This window comes from Entelurus aequoreus, linkage group LG16, assembly GCF_033978785.1.
Source record: "Entelurus aequoreus isolate RoL-2023_Sb linkage group LG16, RoL_Eaeq_v1.1, whole genome shotgun sequence".
Classification (NCBI taxonomy): Eukaryota; Metazoa; Chordata; class Actinopteri; order Syngnathiformes; family Syngnathidae; genus Entelurus; species Entelurus aequoreus.
Window position 1 is genome coordinate 1,070,853 of NC_084746.1, and position 18,046 is coordinate 1,088,898.

General features: G+C 40.2%; 1 protein-coding gene across 6 annotated transcripts in view; it reads right to left on the reverse strand.

Moving 5' to 3' along the window:
• LOC133631484 (FYVE and coiled-coil domain-containing protein 1-like) overlaps positions 1-18,046 on the reverse strand; it is a 47,726-nt gene that overhangs the window by 23,964 nt on the left and 5,716 nt on the right. For 4 of the 6 annotated variants that reach the window (XR_009821471.1, XR_009821470.1, XR_009821469.1 and 1 more), the window contains exons 4-12: positions 17,181-17,306; positions 15,144-15,250; positions 14,460-14,603; positions 13,997-14,090; positions 11,550-13,919; positions 11,376-11,468; positions 8,026-8,141; positions 7,708-7,869; positions 7,502-7,642 (exon numbers count right to left, since the gene is read on the reverse strand). Coding sequence is in view for 1 of the 6 variants with exons in the window: in XM_062023716.1 (XP_061879700.1) it covers positions 7,502-7,642; positions 7,708-7,869; positions 8,026-8,141; positions 11,376-11,468; positions 11,550-13,919; positions 13,997-14,090; positions 14,460-14,603; positions 15,144-15,250; positions 17,181-17,306 (3,353 nt within the window). In the remaining 5 variants the exon portion in view is untranslated. The remainder of the gene's footprint in view (positions 1-7,501; positions 7,643-7,707; positions 7,870-8,025; positions 8,142-11,375; positions 11,469-11,549; positions 13,920-13,996; positions 14,091-14,459; positions 14,604-15,143; positions 15,251-17,180; positions 17,307-18,046) is intronic. The other 2 variants (XR_009821472.1, XR_009821473.1) reach the window with 2 other exon arrangements.

Below are 18,046 nucleotides of genomic sequence, written 5' to 3' on the forward strand. Positions count from 1 at the left end.
AGTTTACCTTATTTTACTGTAGACAGGAAAGGCGTTGTATTTTGTCAGATGAATTCAGGAGGTAGCACTAAAAAATATGTGTAATGTTTTGACAGCACCCTACATCTGTGGTGATATATTAGAACATATATTATAAGAAATGTCTGCATATGTTATATTATTCTTTTATTTTTCCACATTTAACATATTGTGTTGAAGTTTGGGGAAATGTTTATAGAACAAACAGAGCCAATAATTCAACTTCAAAAAAGGGTCATTAGAATAATACACAAAGCGTGCTACTATGAACATACCAATCCATTATTTAGAAAGTTCTAATGTGTTAAAATGTTCAGATATTGTGTTTTTAAAAACAATGGAAATTATGTTTGGAGTAAAGAACAACAGCCTTCCAGCTTGTATTCTTAATCTATTTAAATTAAGAGGAGAAAACTATCATTTACGGGGATAAATGATTTTTGAAATAGGTAAAGTAAGAAGGAATATAAAATACAAATGTTTTTCAGTTTTAGGAGTTAAATGGTGGAACAAGCTCAGTGATGACTTGAAGACATGTAGTTCTTAAGGTTTAAGAAACCTTGAAAGGTGAAATAATTGAAAATTATAAAATATAGTAACAATTACTTTCAGCCCATTGTTGTTGTTTTTTAACGTTGATGTTCCAGGCAAGCTTATTTTCAGTAGAGGTATAGAATAGACTGACCATACGTCCTCTTTTCCCCGGACATGTCCTCTTTTGCGGGGCTGTCCGGGCGGGGTTTCTTAAATGCCTCAAATGTATTGCATTATGAGTCAGGGTTGCGTGTATTTTCAATGTACGTCCAGGGTTGAGAAGGGGTTAAAAACAAAACAAGGTGTGCGCACGCAGCAGCATTCGTGAGGGAGGGGCAGAGACAGAGAGAGCGAGGGGGTGGATTGATTGATTGACATACCTGTCAACCCTCGCGATTTTCCCAGGATACTCCCAAATTTCAGTGCCCTTACCGAAAATCTCCCGGGGCAACCATTCTCCCGAATTTTTCCCGATTTCCATCCAGACAACAATATTGGGGGCGTGCCTTAAAGGCATTGCGTTTGCGTGCCGGCCCAATCATATAATATATACGGCTTTTCACATACACAAGTGAATGCAAGCTATACTTCATCAACAGCCATACAGGTCACACTGAGGGTGACTGTATAAACAACCTTAACACTGTTACAAATATGCGCCACACTGTGAACCCACACCAAACAAGAATGACAAACACATTTCGGGAGAACATCCGCACCGTAACACAACATAAACACAACAGAACAAATACCCAGAACCCCTTGCAGCACTAACTCTTCCGGGACGCTACAATATACACCCTCAATGTCCCGGCCTTGGCGCGCTGCCCGCATATATGTGTCCTCTTTTTGGGATTTCAGAATATGGTCAGCCTAGTATAGAATAGGCAAATATAAGCTTTGGCTTCAGCCTATTCCTTTTTTGGTCATTCTTTTTATTTTATTTTATTTTTGTGTGTAAATGTGTATGATTGTTAAATATGTATAATCTGTACTGTTAAACTGCTCACACAAAATGGTTGATGGTTGATTATATGACCGAAATAAACTTATTTCATTCATTCATATACATTCAAAGTGGTTATTTAACTTAGTCTTAAGCTAAAAGAAAACATGCTTAAAAAAAACAGATATTTGCAATAATTGTTAGATAGGATATTTTGTATTTATGTGCTGTCACAATGTGCTCATTTGATATCTAGGTTTTTGAATCAACAAATAACTTCAATTTGAATGATTTTATTACCGTATTTTCCGAACTATAAGTGGCAGTTTTTTTCATAGTGCGACTTATACTCAGGAGCGACTTATGTGTGAAATGATGAACACATTAGCGTAAAATATTGTATAATATTATTGATGTCATTGACGTAAGAGACTAGACGTATAAGATTTCATGGGATTTAGCGATTAGGAGTGACAGATTGTTTGGTAAACGTATAGCATGTTCTATATGTTATAGTTATTTGAATGACTCTTACCATAATATGTTACGTTAACATAGCAGTTGGTTATTTATGCCTCATATAACGTACACTTATTCAGCCTGTTGTTCACTATTCTTGATTTATTTTAAATTGCCTTTCAAATGTCTATTCTTGCTGTTGGCTTTTATCAAATACATTTCCCCAAAAAATGCGACTTATACTCCAGTGCGACTTATATATGTTTTTTCCTTCTTTATTATGCATTTTCGGCTGGTGCGACTTATAGTCCGAAAAATACGGTATATATAGGGAATAAAAAAATATCTTGGAGGCCGGCAGACATTATGTTAAGGGGATATCGTTTGGATTGTCATTTCAAGAAAACTATGGCATCAGTATCATAGGTGGCGACTTGTCCAGGGTGTACACCGCCTTCCGCCCAAATGCAGCTGAGATAGGCTCCAGCATCCCCCATGACCCCAAAAGGGACAAGCGGTAGAAAATGGATGGATGGATATGGCATCAGTTGTAGGGATTGTACCTTTCACATTTGAAAAGATATGGTAACAATACCAGGTATCAAAACTGGTACTCAACAGTAGCATTTTCTGTGTTCATGAAGCAATAAATATTTGTTTGTTAAATAATACAATTAAACATGTTTATTGTAACATTTAACAGTAAGCTTAAAATGATAACTGTGCTGCCCAGCTGTTAGATTTTGTTTTCTTACCCCTTTGAGTAACTGCGGTAAAACTCCAAACTGTTAGTATTAGTATTATATAACATTATTTTTAAATAAAAACGTGACTAATTAATGCACTTTGATGAACTCACAGACCAGTAACACTGCTATTTACGAAGAAGCAAGCTCCTGCGCTAATGGCTGGCTAACTAGCTAAATGCTAAAATGAATACGAGAGGCATTAAGGTCTTTCTCCATTAAGAAACAACATACATCTACCGTAATTTCCGGACTATAAGCCGCACCTGACTATAAGCCGCACCAGCTAAATTTAGGGGAAAATACATATTGCTCCACATATAAGCCGCACCCGACTATAAGCAGCAGGGTTTTGATGTGTAATTAGCGTAGTATATAGGGGTTCCTGCTACCACGGAGGGGATTGTCGGGACAGAGATGACTGTTTGGGAACGCAAAGCGTCCCATTTATTAACAATAAATCTTTCAATCATATTTATAAAATAAAGAAAGATGAACATTTTTCAAGACTCAAAGAGAAAAATGACGGCTCTTAAGAATTAAGTTCAATATTTAATGCTCCTTTTGTGTATTGAGAGTGTATTGTGTCAATGTATCCTGTTAATTTTTTTAACTTGGTTGAACATTTATAGTAGGTGTATAAGTACTTTTTGAACATATTAAACAACACCATGATAATAATAGTAATCATTTTGCTCACTATAACCGTGATATGAAATTTTAATATGGTTACATCCCTACTATTGAGTATCAGGTATTCATTTCAGTTTGTCGTAGGTGTGTTGCCATAGTCAAGAAATAGTCTTTTCCATTAAGTTGGATGTGCCAGTCTTGTCTTTTGTTGAGTCCTAAAAAGTGTTTACAGTTTCGGTCAGTGCTTCTGAAATATTTTCTGAAGAAGAAAATATTTCGCCCCCCCCCACTCTCCACCATGACTAAAAATAGTATATTTTGTCGATAAATTTGTTATGACAATACCTCTGCATGACATTGTAAGCTTATCAAAAATAAAGGAAACAACACACACTTTCCTCGTCCCCCACCGTGGCTACAGTGAAGCCACGTTGGACATACGCTCATCATATTCTGCTACAGCAAAAAAAGCATGTTCCCCGAGGTTACGCGTCCCCCTACATTGCACCGTGACCCCCCAGGGGGGCCCGCTCCACTGTTTGAGAAAGACTGGTTTAGGTATTGTACTTATAACAAACCAGCTGTTTGATTCTAATGTGCGTTTTAGTTGTAGATTTCATTAACAAATAAAAAATCAACATGTAAAACTGCTGTTGCTATTCAGTAGCATGTACAGTATATGGCATATCCAATGTAAATTAGCATTGAACTAGAGAATTTTGAAAAGTGGAGGCTACTTTTGACTGCTTTTTTTTTTTTTTTACCATGAATTGATTAACGTGGACCCCGACTTAAACCAGTTGAAAAACGTATTGGGGTGTTACCATTTAGTTGTCCATTGTATGGAATATGTACTGTACTGTGCAATCTACTAATAAAAGTTTCAATCAAGTTTTAATTCTATCAGGCATGCTTGTAGTGGTGGCATGGAAAATAACAACATTACTTAAAGACAGCCTGCTACGAATATGCCTGTTTACCCGCCAAGTGCTGTCCCAAATTGATGACTGTCCTTGCGCTCTTACCGGAAATGACTATAGCAGTTTGCTTTCTCCTCTACTATCGTTTTTAATTGTGAATTGCAACTCTTGGAATAATGCTAAGGTCGGAGCTGGGAATTACGTCACTACAGAGTGGAGAGCGTTCCAGTTACAAAGTCTGAAATTAAGATGGCCACATTCAGGAAAGCTATTTTTGCGCTTGCCTTGTCTGAATATAATCAACTTATGGGAAAATATGCTCTGCAAACCTTCAAACACGGTGGATGAAGAGAAAACACAGACGCTATTGCTAGCGATGAGGAACATATATATAAATGTGGTGTGACATCACCATATATAAACATACAACTATACATTGTTTATGGCTGATTAACTGCGACAGAAACTAATCAGAAGTGCTAACAACGTAAATTATACAAACCCCGTTTCCATATGAGTTGGGAAAAGGTGTTAGATGTAAATATAAACGGAATACAATGATTTGCAAATCCTTTTCAAGCCATATTCAGTTGAATATGCTACAAAGACAACATATTTGATGTTCAAACTGATAAAACATTTTTTTTTTTTCAAATAATCCTTAACTTTAGAATTTCATGGCAGCAACACGTGACAAAGAAGTTGGGAACGGTGGCAATAAATACTGATAAAGTTGAGGAATGCTCATCAAACACTTATTTGGAACATCCCACAGGTGTGCAGGCTAATTGGGAACAGGTGGGTGCCATGATTGGGTATAAAAGTAGATTCCATGAAATGCTCAGTCATTCACAAACAAGGATGGGGCGAGGGTCACCACTTTGTCAACAAATGCCTGAGCAAATTGTTGAACAGTTTAAGAAAAAACTTTCTCAAGCAGCTATTGCAAGGAATTTAGGGATTTCACCATCTACGCTCCATAATATCATCAAAAGGTTCTGAGAATCTGGAGAAATCACTGCACGTAAGCAGCATGGCCGGAAACCAACATTGAATGAGCGTGACCTTCCATCCCTCAGACGGCACTGTATCAAAAAGCGACATCAATCTCTAAAGGATATCACCACATGGGCTCAGGAACACTTCAGAAAACCACTGTCAGTAACTACAGTTGGTCGCTACATCTGTAAGTGCAAGTTAAAGCTCTACTATGCAAAGCCAAAGCCATTTATCAACAACACCCAGAAACGCAGCCGGCTTCTCTGGGCCTGAAATCATCTAAGATGGACTCATGCAAAGTGGAAAATTGAGTCCACATTTCAAATTGTTTTTGGAAATATTCGACATCGTGTCATCCGGACCAAAGGGGAAGCGAACCATCCAGACTGTTATCGACGGAAAGTGTAAAAGCCAGCATGTGTGATGGTATGGGGGTGTATTAGTGGTCAAGACATGGGTAACTTACACATCTGTGAAGGCACCATTAATGCTGAAAGGTACATACAGCTTTTGGAACAACATATGCTGCCATCTAAGCGCGGTCTTTTTCATGGACGCCCCTGCTTATTTCAGCAAGACAATGCCAAGCCACATTCAGCACGTGTTACAACAGCGTGGCTTCGTAAAAAAAGAGTGCGGGTACTTTCCTGGCCCGCCTGCAGTCCAGACCTGTCTCCCATGGAAAATGTGTGGCGCATTATGAAGCGTAAAATACGACAGCGGAGACCTCGGACTGTTGAACGACTGAAGCTCTACATAAAACAAGAATGGGAAAGAATTCCACTTTCAAAGCTTCAACATTTAGTTTCCCAATCGTTTATTGAGTGTTTTTTTTAAAAAAAAGGCCATGTAACACAGTGGTGAACATGCCCTTTCCCAACTATTTTGGCACGTGTTGCAGCCATGAAATTCTAAGTTAATTATTATTTGCAAAAAAAAAAAAAATGTTTATGAGTTTGAACATCAAATATGTTGTCTTTGTAGTGCATTTATTGAATATGGCTTGAAAAGGATTTGCAAATCATTGTATTCCGTTTATATTTACATCTAACACAATTTCCCAACTCATATGGAAACGGGGTTTGTAGAAGCGGATATAACTGTTTACATCCAGACAGCTTTGAAAACGAACTCGAGGTTGGTGAGAATATTCCGACTTTCCAAGTCGTAAATCCAACCTCGTGGCGCATTCCAATTGAAATTTCGACTTGGAACTGGGTTCCTAGTACAAATGGAACGCACCATAGGTCTCTCCTCTTTTGCTGTGTAGCCAAGATAGCGATTATTGAGGGTCGATCGCTGTAAACCATACTTGCCAACCCTCCCGGTTTTACCGGGAGACTCCCGGAATTCAGCGCCTCTCCCGATAGCCTCCCGGAAGAAATGTTCTCCCGATAAACTCCCGGAATTCAGCCGGAGCTGGAGGCCACGCCCCCTCCAGCTCCATGCGGACCTGAGTGGGGACAGCGGCGACAGTCTGTTTTAACGTCCGCTTTCCCACGATATAAACAGCGTGCCTGCCCAATCACGTTATAACTGTAGAATGATGGAGGGCGAGTTCTTGGTTTCTTATGTGGGTTTACTGTTAGGCAGTTTCATTAACGTCCTCCCAGCGCGGTAACAACACACAACAACAGCAGTCACGTTTTCGTCTACCGTAAACAGCAATGTTGTGACACTCTTAAACAGGACATTACTGCCATCTACTGGATAGCCTCCGGGACACTGAAATTCAAGTATTTCTTTTATTTATATGTATAATAAAATAAATATATATATATATATATATATATATAGCTAGAATTCACTGAAAGTCAAGTATTTCATACATATATATATATATATATATATATATATATATATATATATATATACATATATGAAATATTTATGAAATACTTGAGTTGGTGAATTCTAGCTGTAAATATACTCCTCCCCTCTTAACCACGCCCCCAACCACGCCCCACGCTCCGCCCCGCCCCCGGCCACGCCCCACCCCACCTCCAGGAATCGGAGGTCTCAAGGTTGGCAAGTATGCTGTAAGCACACCATTGTTGAGTGCAACATCCGGGTAGTGACAGCACATTGCCTTTTGATGTATTTCTAAGTGTGGTCAAAATACAAAGTGTAGTCATGGAAGTGCATCAATTGAGACACAGCCAAGCACTTTTAACGACCGTGAAATGAGCCATTGAATGTCAGAAGTAATGTGGGGGAGTGGAACATGAATGTGGTGTCCGTCCGACCTGCAGTAGTATTTGCGGAGCCACCATCCGAAGGGAGTGTGACAGCTCAGGCAGTAGTTGAAGTCCCGCGCCGTCTCCTCGTCGCGCAGCTTTTTCTCAAACTCCAGGGCGTCCATCTTCTGCCACAGTTCGTCCTTCTCCCTACAAGTTAAGTTAAGTGTTAAGTTAAGTGCGATGTTAACGGTGAATTTACAGCATTTGTATACCTGATGAGCTTCACAATCCTCTCCTCCACCATTGTGCGGTACAGGTCGTCAACTCCGACGGCCGTCCTCAGGTCAAAGTTCTCTTTGTCCAATGTGAGCCTTTTCAAAGTGTCCCTGAGCTCCAGACAGTCCCGCCGAGCCCTCTCCAGGTCTTCCTCACTTCTGAACATAAACATAGGATGATTAGTGACAAGAAAAACAATCAAATGGTAGGAAAAAACTCCATGCTGGAATTAAACACGCCGATGAACATAAACAAGCATTTCCAAATGCTACACACGGTTTTAAAGCTTACGGATGATTATACAAACATCTCACCTTGATAAATTATTTTTCAGAAGGATTAACTCTTTTTGCTGCTGGGTGAGATTTTCCGACTGGGTCATCTGGATGTCTTTCTCCACTCGGTGTTGGCGGGAACTCTGCGCCTCAGCCTAACAACGGCACCGTCACAATGAGACATCGTTTGTATGCAAAGATCTACTGTATGACGACCACATTACAGTATGTAAACTTGTATCTAAAGAGATGATTTGTTTTAGTTGAACTGTCATCCACCCTAACAATTACACCAACGTGACTTTTTAATGACCGGTTTTGCAACACAGCCCAAACAAAGCTCAATAAATAACTTTAATTATCAAATGTAAAAATAATAATAATAATGTTCATCTAACAGTATTTCTTATGAGCAATATTCATTACATACCAGTAGTGATATCTCACATCTCCTTTAAAGTGTATTTAGTTCCCTTCTAACTATACAACTGCCTTCTTTCCATATGAGGATTATTTATGAGTTACGAAAGATGTGTAATAGTAACATCATTATCATCAGGAGCATCATATTAGTGCTCAGTGTTTCCCATAAACTGCCAAGATACCTGTGGCGGTGGGGGCGTGGCTATGGGCGTGGTCACCATGACATCATCGAGTAATTTGCATAATTTACTACAATGATATGATTTTCTCTAAAAATGCTAAAAAAAATGTATACTTACTAATTAATAATAACAGTTTTGTTTTAAACGTCCATCCATCCATTCATCCATCCATCCATTTTACAATATAATTACAACACTTTATGTACATATTTATATACAGATTTGAACAATAAGTTATTCACTGAAATATATTTATTAATTGTGGTTCTTACAAAAAATATATATCTTATAAAATATAAAAGCTAAAATGTCTCTTAAAGCTCTGCCCCTTTAATTAGTGCATACTAAATAATTTAACTTTAGCCTACTACTACAACCATATTATTTACCAGCAACATAAAGTGAAACAGAGGCAGAGGTGTCCTGCCACAGTCAGTAACAAATAAACAGAAAACAGTAGTGGTCAAATACAAATAAGGCAACAAGAGAAGTATCCTACACTTCTCTTTTGTAAAGTAAATCTGAACAGCCTATATGGGCATCTACATCAACTATATGATTTGCCTGAGAAGCTGGACAGGAATAAAAAATAAAAAATAAAAAAATAAAAAGGTTTATTTTTATTTTTATTTTTTTTATTTGTGGCGGACGTAATTCTTTCGTGGCGGGCTGCCACAAAGAAATGAATGTGTGGGAATCACTGATGCTGTATCAATCAATCAATCAATCAATGTTTATTTATATAGCCCTAAATCACAAGTGTCTCAAAGGGCTGTACAAGCCACAACGACATCCTCGGTACAGAGCCCACATACGGGCAAGGAAAAACTCACCCCAGTGGGACGTCGGTGAATGACTATGAGAAACCTTGGAGAGGACCGCATATGTGGGTAACCCCCCCCCCCCCCTCTAGGGGAGACCGAAAGCAATGGATGTCGATGTAATGTGGTGTTTAACATTCAACAGTGTATTTTCAAAGAAGTACGCCAAAGTAGAGAAAAACCTATCATCTCCCTCACGTGTTTGCTTCAATTCTTTGTTTTTGAAGTTGAAGAATGGACAACTCTGACCTCCTGTCCACAGCTTAATGAGCCCACCTTGTGTATATGCCGCCACGTCACGGACGACGGTTTTGGAAAAAACTATGCATCTCAAAATAAAGCCGGGGGCTCTGCCAACTGTCAGCTACAGACATGGGAGTTGTGAGACTACTTAGTTTGTTTTTTTTCTTGTTATAGGCTAACCTAGAAACCTATCATGGACCCCGACTTAAAGAAGTGTAAAAACTTATTGGGGTGTTACCATTGAGTGGTCAATTGTACGGAATATGTACTGAACTGTGCAATCTACTAATACAAGTTTCAATCAATCAATCAATCAATCATGTTAAAATGTGAGCATAATGTTTAGCATGCAGCTAACATATAGGGGTAATCAAATAACATGAATTCACATCTGAATCACGTGTGCATACGTCTGTAGACAAGAGGAACCTGTAACTTGCTTCGAAAGAACTTAGTAATATTTTTTATACCATATATTTTGAGAAAGGTGTTGAATTAAGAATCAATTCTAAATCAAATTGTCACTCAATGAATCAGAATTGAATCTGAGTTGTTGTAAGATTCACCTCCCTACAAACATAGCTACGCTAGTGTTGCTAATGTTTGTGTCCTCCTGTCCCACTTCTTAAAGTTGCATTTTCCATTGTTGGACAAGTGCAAAGTTACTAGGGGTGTGGGAAAAAATCTATTCGAATTCGAATCGCGATTCTCACGTTGTGCGATTAAGAATCGATTCTCATTTTTAAAAAAACTATTTTTTAAAATGTATTTGTATTTAATCAATTCAACAAAACAATACACAGCAATACCATAACAATGCAATCCAATTCCAAAAGCAAAGCCGAGCCAGCAACACTCAGAACTGCAATAAACAGAGCAATTGAGAGGAGACACAAACACCACACAGAACAAAACAAAAGTAGTGAAACAAAAATGAATATTATCAACAACAGTATCAATATTAGTTACAATTTCAACATAGCAGTGATTAAAAATCCCTCATTTACATTATCATTAGACATTTATAAAAAATTAAAAAAGAACAATAGTGTGACAGTGGCTTAAACTTGCATCGCATCTCATAAGCTTGACAACACACTGTGTCCAATATTTTCACAAAGATAAAACAAGTCATATTTTTGGTTCATTTAATAGTTAAAACAAATTTAACATTATTGCAATCAGTTGATAAAACATTGTCCTTTACAATTATAAAAGCTTTTTACAAAAATCTACTACTCTGCTTGCATGTCAGCAGACTGGGGTAGATCCTGCTGAAATCTATGTATTGAATCGTTTTGAATCGGGAAAAAAAATCGTTTTTGAATCGAGAATCGTGTCGAATTGAAAAAAAAAAATCGATTTTGAATCGAATCGTGACCCCAAGAATCGATATTGAATCGAATCGTGGGACACCCAAAGATTCACAGCCCTAACAGTTACAGTGTATTTGTCAAAAGTACACGATAGTGCTTCTTGGACACACTTTGTATTTCTTAGCATTAAAGCTACAGACACAGTTAATTAGCATTAAAGCAATAGACACACAAACTGGTGTGTTCCCAGTAGGGCTTACTAAAAGCCCCATTAAACTGTCCGCAATACAGCATGAAGGCCAGATTTAAGACAAAGCACTTCCAATGCACTATTGTTGCACCTCTGACACCTAGTTCCAATTGTTGACTAATACTATAACATGGGACTTTTAAGATATTCTCACCTCTAATCGCTTTAGTTTGTTCTCCATCTCGACTGCTTTCTCCTGCTCGGACATCAGTTGTAACCTCACATCCAACAACTCTTCATTCATACTCTAAATGACGACAACACAAATGATGATGTAGCTTGTCTGTAAGCTTTTTCACCCAAAACTATTTGAAGGTGTCTGTCTGACCTGCAGTTGGCCGCTGTGGCTGAAGGCCTGGTTGCTCAACTCCACACGGAAAGCCTCCACCTCCTCACGGCTTCTGTCCTGCAGCGTCTCTATGTCCTTCCGGGCCTTGTAAAGTTCTTCCTGCAGCTTCTGCGTCAGGCCCTTCTCTTGGTGGAGCTTGCTGAGGAGCTGCTGGTTTTCCAGGCGGAGCTGCTCAGTGCGAGCGTTCAACCTTGTGTCCTCCTTTGAGGCTTCATCTTCCAGCTCACGCAACCTCTTGGAGAGGCTGTCCCAGCGCAGGTCGGCCTCCTCCTTTTCGGCCGTGAGCATGCACACGCGAACTCCCAGCTCGGCGGTTTCAGTGTTGGCCCGGTGCAATGCCTCCCTGGAGTCACTGTTCTCCAGGCACATGGCGTCATAGCGCTGCTTGAGCTTGTGCAGCTCCTCTCCAGAAGCCGTTACCTCTGCAGCGAGGCCGGTCCGAGCCTGAGCCTCACCATCTCGCTCGCGGATCAGCACATCCTCACGCTCACGAGAACGCAGAATTTCATCTACGTGCCGCCTGTTAAGCTCCTCCACTTGAGCCTTGAGTTGTTCTGTCAAGACTCTAAGATCCTCCCTGGAGAACTCTGTCACTTCCTGAAGGGCCTGAGCTTTCATTCTCTCCTCGTTGCCGGACAGCAGCTGAGCCCTGAGCTCCACCACTTCCTCCCTGAGCCGGTGCACCTCCCTCAGGTTGAGCTCCAGCTGAGCTTCAGCGATCACCAGCCTGAAAGGACCTTCTTTGTTCTCAGATGTCAGATGTTCCTGGTGAACCTTTGGCATTTTCTCATTGCTTTCAGACGCCCCCTTTTCATCGTGCACCTCTGAGGCCCTGCTCTCAAGCTCCTCAGCTCGAGCCTGCAGAAGACCACATTGAGCCGTCTGCTCTTGGAGCTGTGCCTCCCGTTCCTGGATTTTTACCAGCAGCTCGGCGTGTTTTTTTTGGGACTCTGTGAGGTTTTCGTCCAAATTGGACACTTTGACGCTAAGCAAGTCTAGCTCCTCTTGAGCCTCGGCCAGTTGAATCTTCAACGAGGACTGAAACTCTCGGAGCTCTCCATTTTCCTGCTGTATGTTCTTCAGTTGAGTGTCAGATTGCTCCTTCTCGAGAAAAGCCTTCTCTACAAGCTCTTCCAAATGGCAGTTTTTATCTAGAAGCTTCTTCTCACGCTCTTTCAAGCACAGCTCTGCAGCCTCCAACCTTACCTTGAGATGCTTCTCAGAAGCCCTCAAAGCAGCGAGCTGGTCTAACAAGGCTTCACTGCTGCGAGTTAGCTCAACGACGCTCTCTTCGCTCTTTTTAAAGGCTTGCAGTATCGTGAAATTCAGCTCGCAGTGCTGGGCTTTGTAGTTCTCGAGGTTCCCAGTTTGTTCGAATGTGTCATCTTCAGCCGCTTTAGAAATCGGAGTCCCTGCCTCGACATTCAGCTTCTCCAAACGTTCTTCCAAGTGCTTGATCCTCTCTGAGCTGACAGTAAGCTCTCGCTCTCTGTTTTTAAGGCTTTTTTGCAGATCCAGCACTTGAACCGCCAGAGTTTCATTCTGGCTATCTCGGACGCTGCATCTCCGCTCAATCTCGTCACGCTCCTCCTGCAGCCTCCTCCGCAGGTCCTCCGCTTGTCGTTCTCTGCACTCTAGCGAGGCCTGCAGGTGCTGAAGTTGCGCTCTCAAGTTTCCGCTCTCTTTCTCTTTCAGCGACAAGGCTCCCTGAATGCGACTGACGGCACACTGGAGCTCCTCCAGACGCTTGAGGGTGTCCTCGCGCTCATCCTGGGCCATGGATTTGACATTGGCCAGCTTCTCTGTGCTGGTCCTAAACTCTTCTTCCTTTATTTTCAGCTCCTGAGACATACGCTCTAAATGCCTGGCTCTGTCATCTGCCTCCCTCTTGGCCTCCAACTTCTCTTCCTCCACCATCTTCAGTTTCTCCACAAGTTCCTGGATCTTCCAGGCAGAGTCGCAATAGCTTTTCTTTTCTTTAAGAGCCTCATCCAGCTTTGACCGAAGCTCCATGTTTTTGTTCTCAGTGGCTGTCAGTCTATTCTGAAGCTCATTGTTTTTACCTTCCCAACATGTCTGATAGTGATTACTGACATCCATTTTTGTAGTAGGCAGGGGGCCCGTGGTCTTCTGAGCTTCTACCAACTGACCCTGAAGGTTCTTCACGACATCTTTCAGCTGTGCCGCCTCTTTGTTAAGTTCCTCCACCCGTGCCAGATGCTTGTGCTGCCTTAGGTCGGATTGAGCGAGGTCAAAGGGGAGATTCTCTGCAATGCCGTAGGGTGAGGCTTCTCCCTGGCCTCCAAGATCAGTTAGGTGACTCAAGTCTGGGATTGGGACCTCCTTATCCTGGATGGCAGATGGAACATAGGACCTTTTGCATCTCATCTTCAAACAAAAACTTCATTTGTTTTTATATGTTATACCTGGATCTGGGAATAGCTGCTGACCAGACTGTTGACACTGGAGCAACGACTAGGAGGCCTCCACAGGAATGATGAGCCAGCCCCTAATGTCCGTCTTCCATATGAAGAAAAGCAAGAAATGAAGTTGATTCATGTCAGTCGAATAAATCTTCTAACTTTTACCAAAAAAAAAGGACAAGAGTAAAGAGACACATTTTATCCAGGAGGAAACTGTGGACCGCAAAAAAACAGGACGCTGCAGCAAAGTTGAGACTGCGGAGTATTAATAACACTGCAGCATCCACACTTAGAAGAACAGGGTAAGCTAATTCTAGTGTGTATATTTAGTTTGTAGTTTCTATTCATGCTTGGGACTCGGTTGACCATGTAGTAGAAATGGCTATCAGTCTCAGTCGAGGTTAGGCTTTTCAAAAACAATACAAGTCTTCATCAGCTGATGTCAACACAAGTCAGCGACAGTTACCTGGCAAAGGCCGGCCAGTCAACGTCGAGACCGTAATCTTGGGCTGCCAAATCAAATTGGATCTGGTTGAGCTCGTACAGGTGGTTTATGATGTCCGAGGTGATGCGGGGGTCCAGGAATGGACTCCGAGCATAATACCAGTTGCTGAGGAATATGGAGGTACACTTAGACTTGGACTTAGACTTCCTTATTATTGTCATTCAAATTTGAACTTTACAGTAAAGATAAGAACGAAATGTTGTTGCATTAGCTCATGGTAGTGCAGGATAAAAAATCAATAAAGTGCAGATATAAATAAATAGATTACTGTACAGATAAATATATTGCACTTTTGCATATGCATCCACGTTTACGGATGTATGATATATTGTCTTTATATTCCAGCGAATTAATCCATTTTGGGGGGATTTTACAAACTCTACAATAGTTGTTGTATGTCATTTACAATATGTTTACTATTGTGGATTACACATTGCATAGAAGCATAGTCTGTCTCCAATTAAGGTGGAGTTTTTGTTTTTGAGAAGTGAGTAGGTAGTGCGGAAGGAGAACTAAGACAAACAAATAAGGAAGAGGGAGTCACACTTCCTGGGAAAAAACACTGCAATACAGGCACGTTACATAAAACATGGCTGACAACAAATGTAGTTGTATTTGTATTTGTGTGTATGCTTTCTTACTGACCTTGTGACTTTCTGATTAATGAGACACTGCTGCAACGTGTCCGCAAGACGCTGGTGAACAAGCGAGTAGCGGATAAAGGCCCTTCCTTTACCTAGAGAGGTTTTTAACTGAGGACACACACACACAACAACAAAATTGATAACAGATCATGGACTGGATATTTAAATACTGTGTCTTTACAGTTGGTAAAATGGCGAATTGTCCATAATCCAAACAGACTAATAGTATGAGCAGTATTCTTAACTTTATGCTTTTGGAAAATAGATCCCTTCCGTTTATTAAAAAAAGAAAGGCCTCCTCAGCGTTGCACCAGTGTCCCTCTGCAAGTCTAACGTCTTAGCTACATTAGCAGATGGAGAGATTTGCGTAAGACAGCCTCCTTCCAGGACACCAGCTGGAGGGACCTTCATATTTGTGCCTGATGGAACACAACACAAGACTACTGAAAGAGAAATTAAAACCCTGTGATGTATGGTGTATATATAATGTCTGTAAGTGGGTTTTGGATGTATTTAGGCTGAGTTCAGAATCAAGTGTATACATGGCAAGGTAACTCTAATAGGCCAAATAAAGCTCAACTGATACAGTATATTTTTACTTGAATTACAAATCTATTATAATAATTAGAGATGTCCGATAATATCGGCCTGCCAATATTATCGGCCGATATATGCGTTAAAATGTAATATCGGAAATTATCGGTATCGTTTTTTTTATTATCGGTATCGTTTTTGTTTTTTTGGGGGGGTTTTTTTTGGGTTTTTTTATTAAATAAACATAAAAAACACAAGATACACTTACAATTAGTGCACCAACCCAAAAAACCTCCCTCCCCCATTTACACTCATTCACACAAAAGGGTTGTTTCTTTCTGTTATTAATATTCTGCTTCCTACATTATATATCAATATATATCAATACAGTCTGCAAGGGATACAGTCCGTAAGCACACATGATTGTGCGTGCTGCTGCTCCACTAATAGTACTAACCTTTAACAGTTAATTTGACTCATTTTCATTCATTACTAGTTTCTATGTAACTGTTTTTATATTGTTGTACTTTCTTTTTTATTCAAGAAAATGTTTTTAATTTATTTATCTTATTTTACAATTTTTAAAAAAAAGTACCTTATCTTCACCATACCTGGTTGTCCAAATTAGGCATAATAATGTGTTAATTCCACAACTGCATATATCGGTTGATATCGGTATCGGTTGATATCGGTATCGGTAATTAAAGAGTTGGACAATATCGGAATATCGGATATCGGCAAAAAGCCATTATCGGACATCCCTAATAATAATAGTTGTATATTTTTTACTTATGAACTACATTCATTACAATCATATTACAGTGTGACCTACTGTAACACAAATGAAAACAGAATGAAATTATTTGTTTTTTTTCATGAAAAATATGAGCATTAAATTGCATAAACTTGATCTGCATTTATTGAGCAAAACTAACATTAGCGATGTGAGTGAGTGCTATTTGGGAATTCATATAGATAGTTGTAAATTCTAAGTTTTAACCGCAGAAAATGAATGAATGTTTTTTTTCTTTTTTACTTTTTGAATCCCTATCATTTGTGAGGGTTTTGGTACCACTGTCATCCTCTGCGGGTCAATAGACGTGACAAGAACATACAGTAGCTGCTACCAATTCTTCACTGTTCAAGAACAAAAATAAATATAATTTTTAAAAAGTGAGTTAAGACTAAACTGTGCATTAACTCGGGAAGTTTGTTGTCAGAGGAAAAAGCTCACCACTTCAGATTCCTGTGAAAACGCAGAGGAAAGAAGAGTTGTCCCAGGTGGAAGAAGCCCAATGAATTGGTGTGTGAGTGGCGCCGAGCGACTGACCAAAGGATTATTTAGACGATTAAACGCTCAGTATATTTGTGTCCGTGCTTGTGTTGCACGGCAATGCCGCATCTCAGGTGTGTGTGTGTGTGTGTGTGTGTGTGTGTGTGTGTGTGTGTGTGTGCGTGTGTGTGTGTGTGCGCGCGTCAGTGGTGGTGTGCACGGTGGGATTACCTCGGGGATGGACTTTACAAAACGGATGCCATCATTAGCACCCTTGATCTTAATCAGGCAGTCGCAGAAGTAATCCCAGTAGTCTTTTCTCTGTCCGAGAAAGGTTGTCTTCTCCTTCAGGTCAAACTGGAAGACACGTGCATCCATTGTACAAACCCCGTTTCCATATGAGTTGGGAAATGGTGTTAGATGTAAATATAAACGGAATACAATGATTTGCAAATCCTTTTCAAGCCATATTCAGTTGAATATGCTACAAAGACAACATATTTCATGTCCAAACTGATAAACTTTTTTTTTTGTGCAAATAATCATTAACTTTATAATTTGATGGCAGCAACACGTGACAAAGAAGTTGGGAAAGGTGGCAATAAATACTGATAAAGTTGAGGAATGCTCATCAAACACTTATTTGGAACATCCCACAGGTGTGCAGGCTAATTGGGAACAGGTGGGTGCCATGATTGGGTATAAAAGTAGATTCCATGAAATGCTCAGTCATTCACAAACAAGGATGGGGCGAGGGTCACCACTTTGTCAACAAATGCCTGAGCAAATTGTTGAACAGTTTAAGAACAACCTTTCTCAAGCAGCTATTGCAAGGAATTTAGGGATTTCACCATCTACGCTCCGTAATATCATCAAAGGGTTCAGAGAATGTGGAGAAATCACTGCACGTAAGCAGCTAAGCCCGTGACCTTCCATCCCTCAGGCTGTACTGCATCAACAAGCGACATCAGTGTGTAAAGGATATCACCACATGGGCTCAGGAACACTTCAGAAAACCACTGTCAGTAACTACAGTTGGTCGCTACATCTGTAAGTGCAAGTTAAAACTCTCCCATGCAAGGCGAAAACCGTTCATC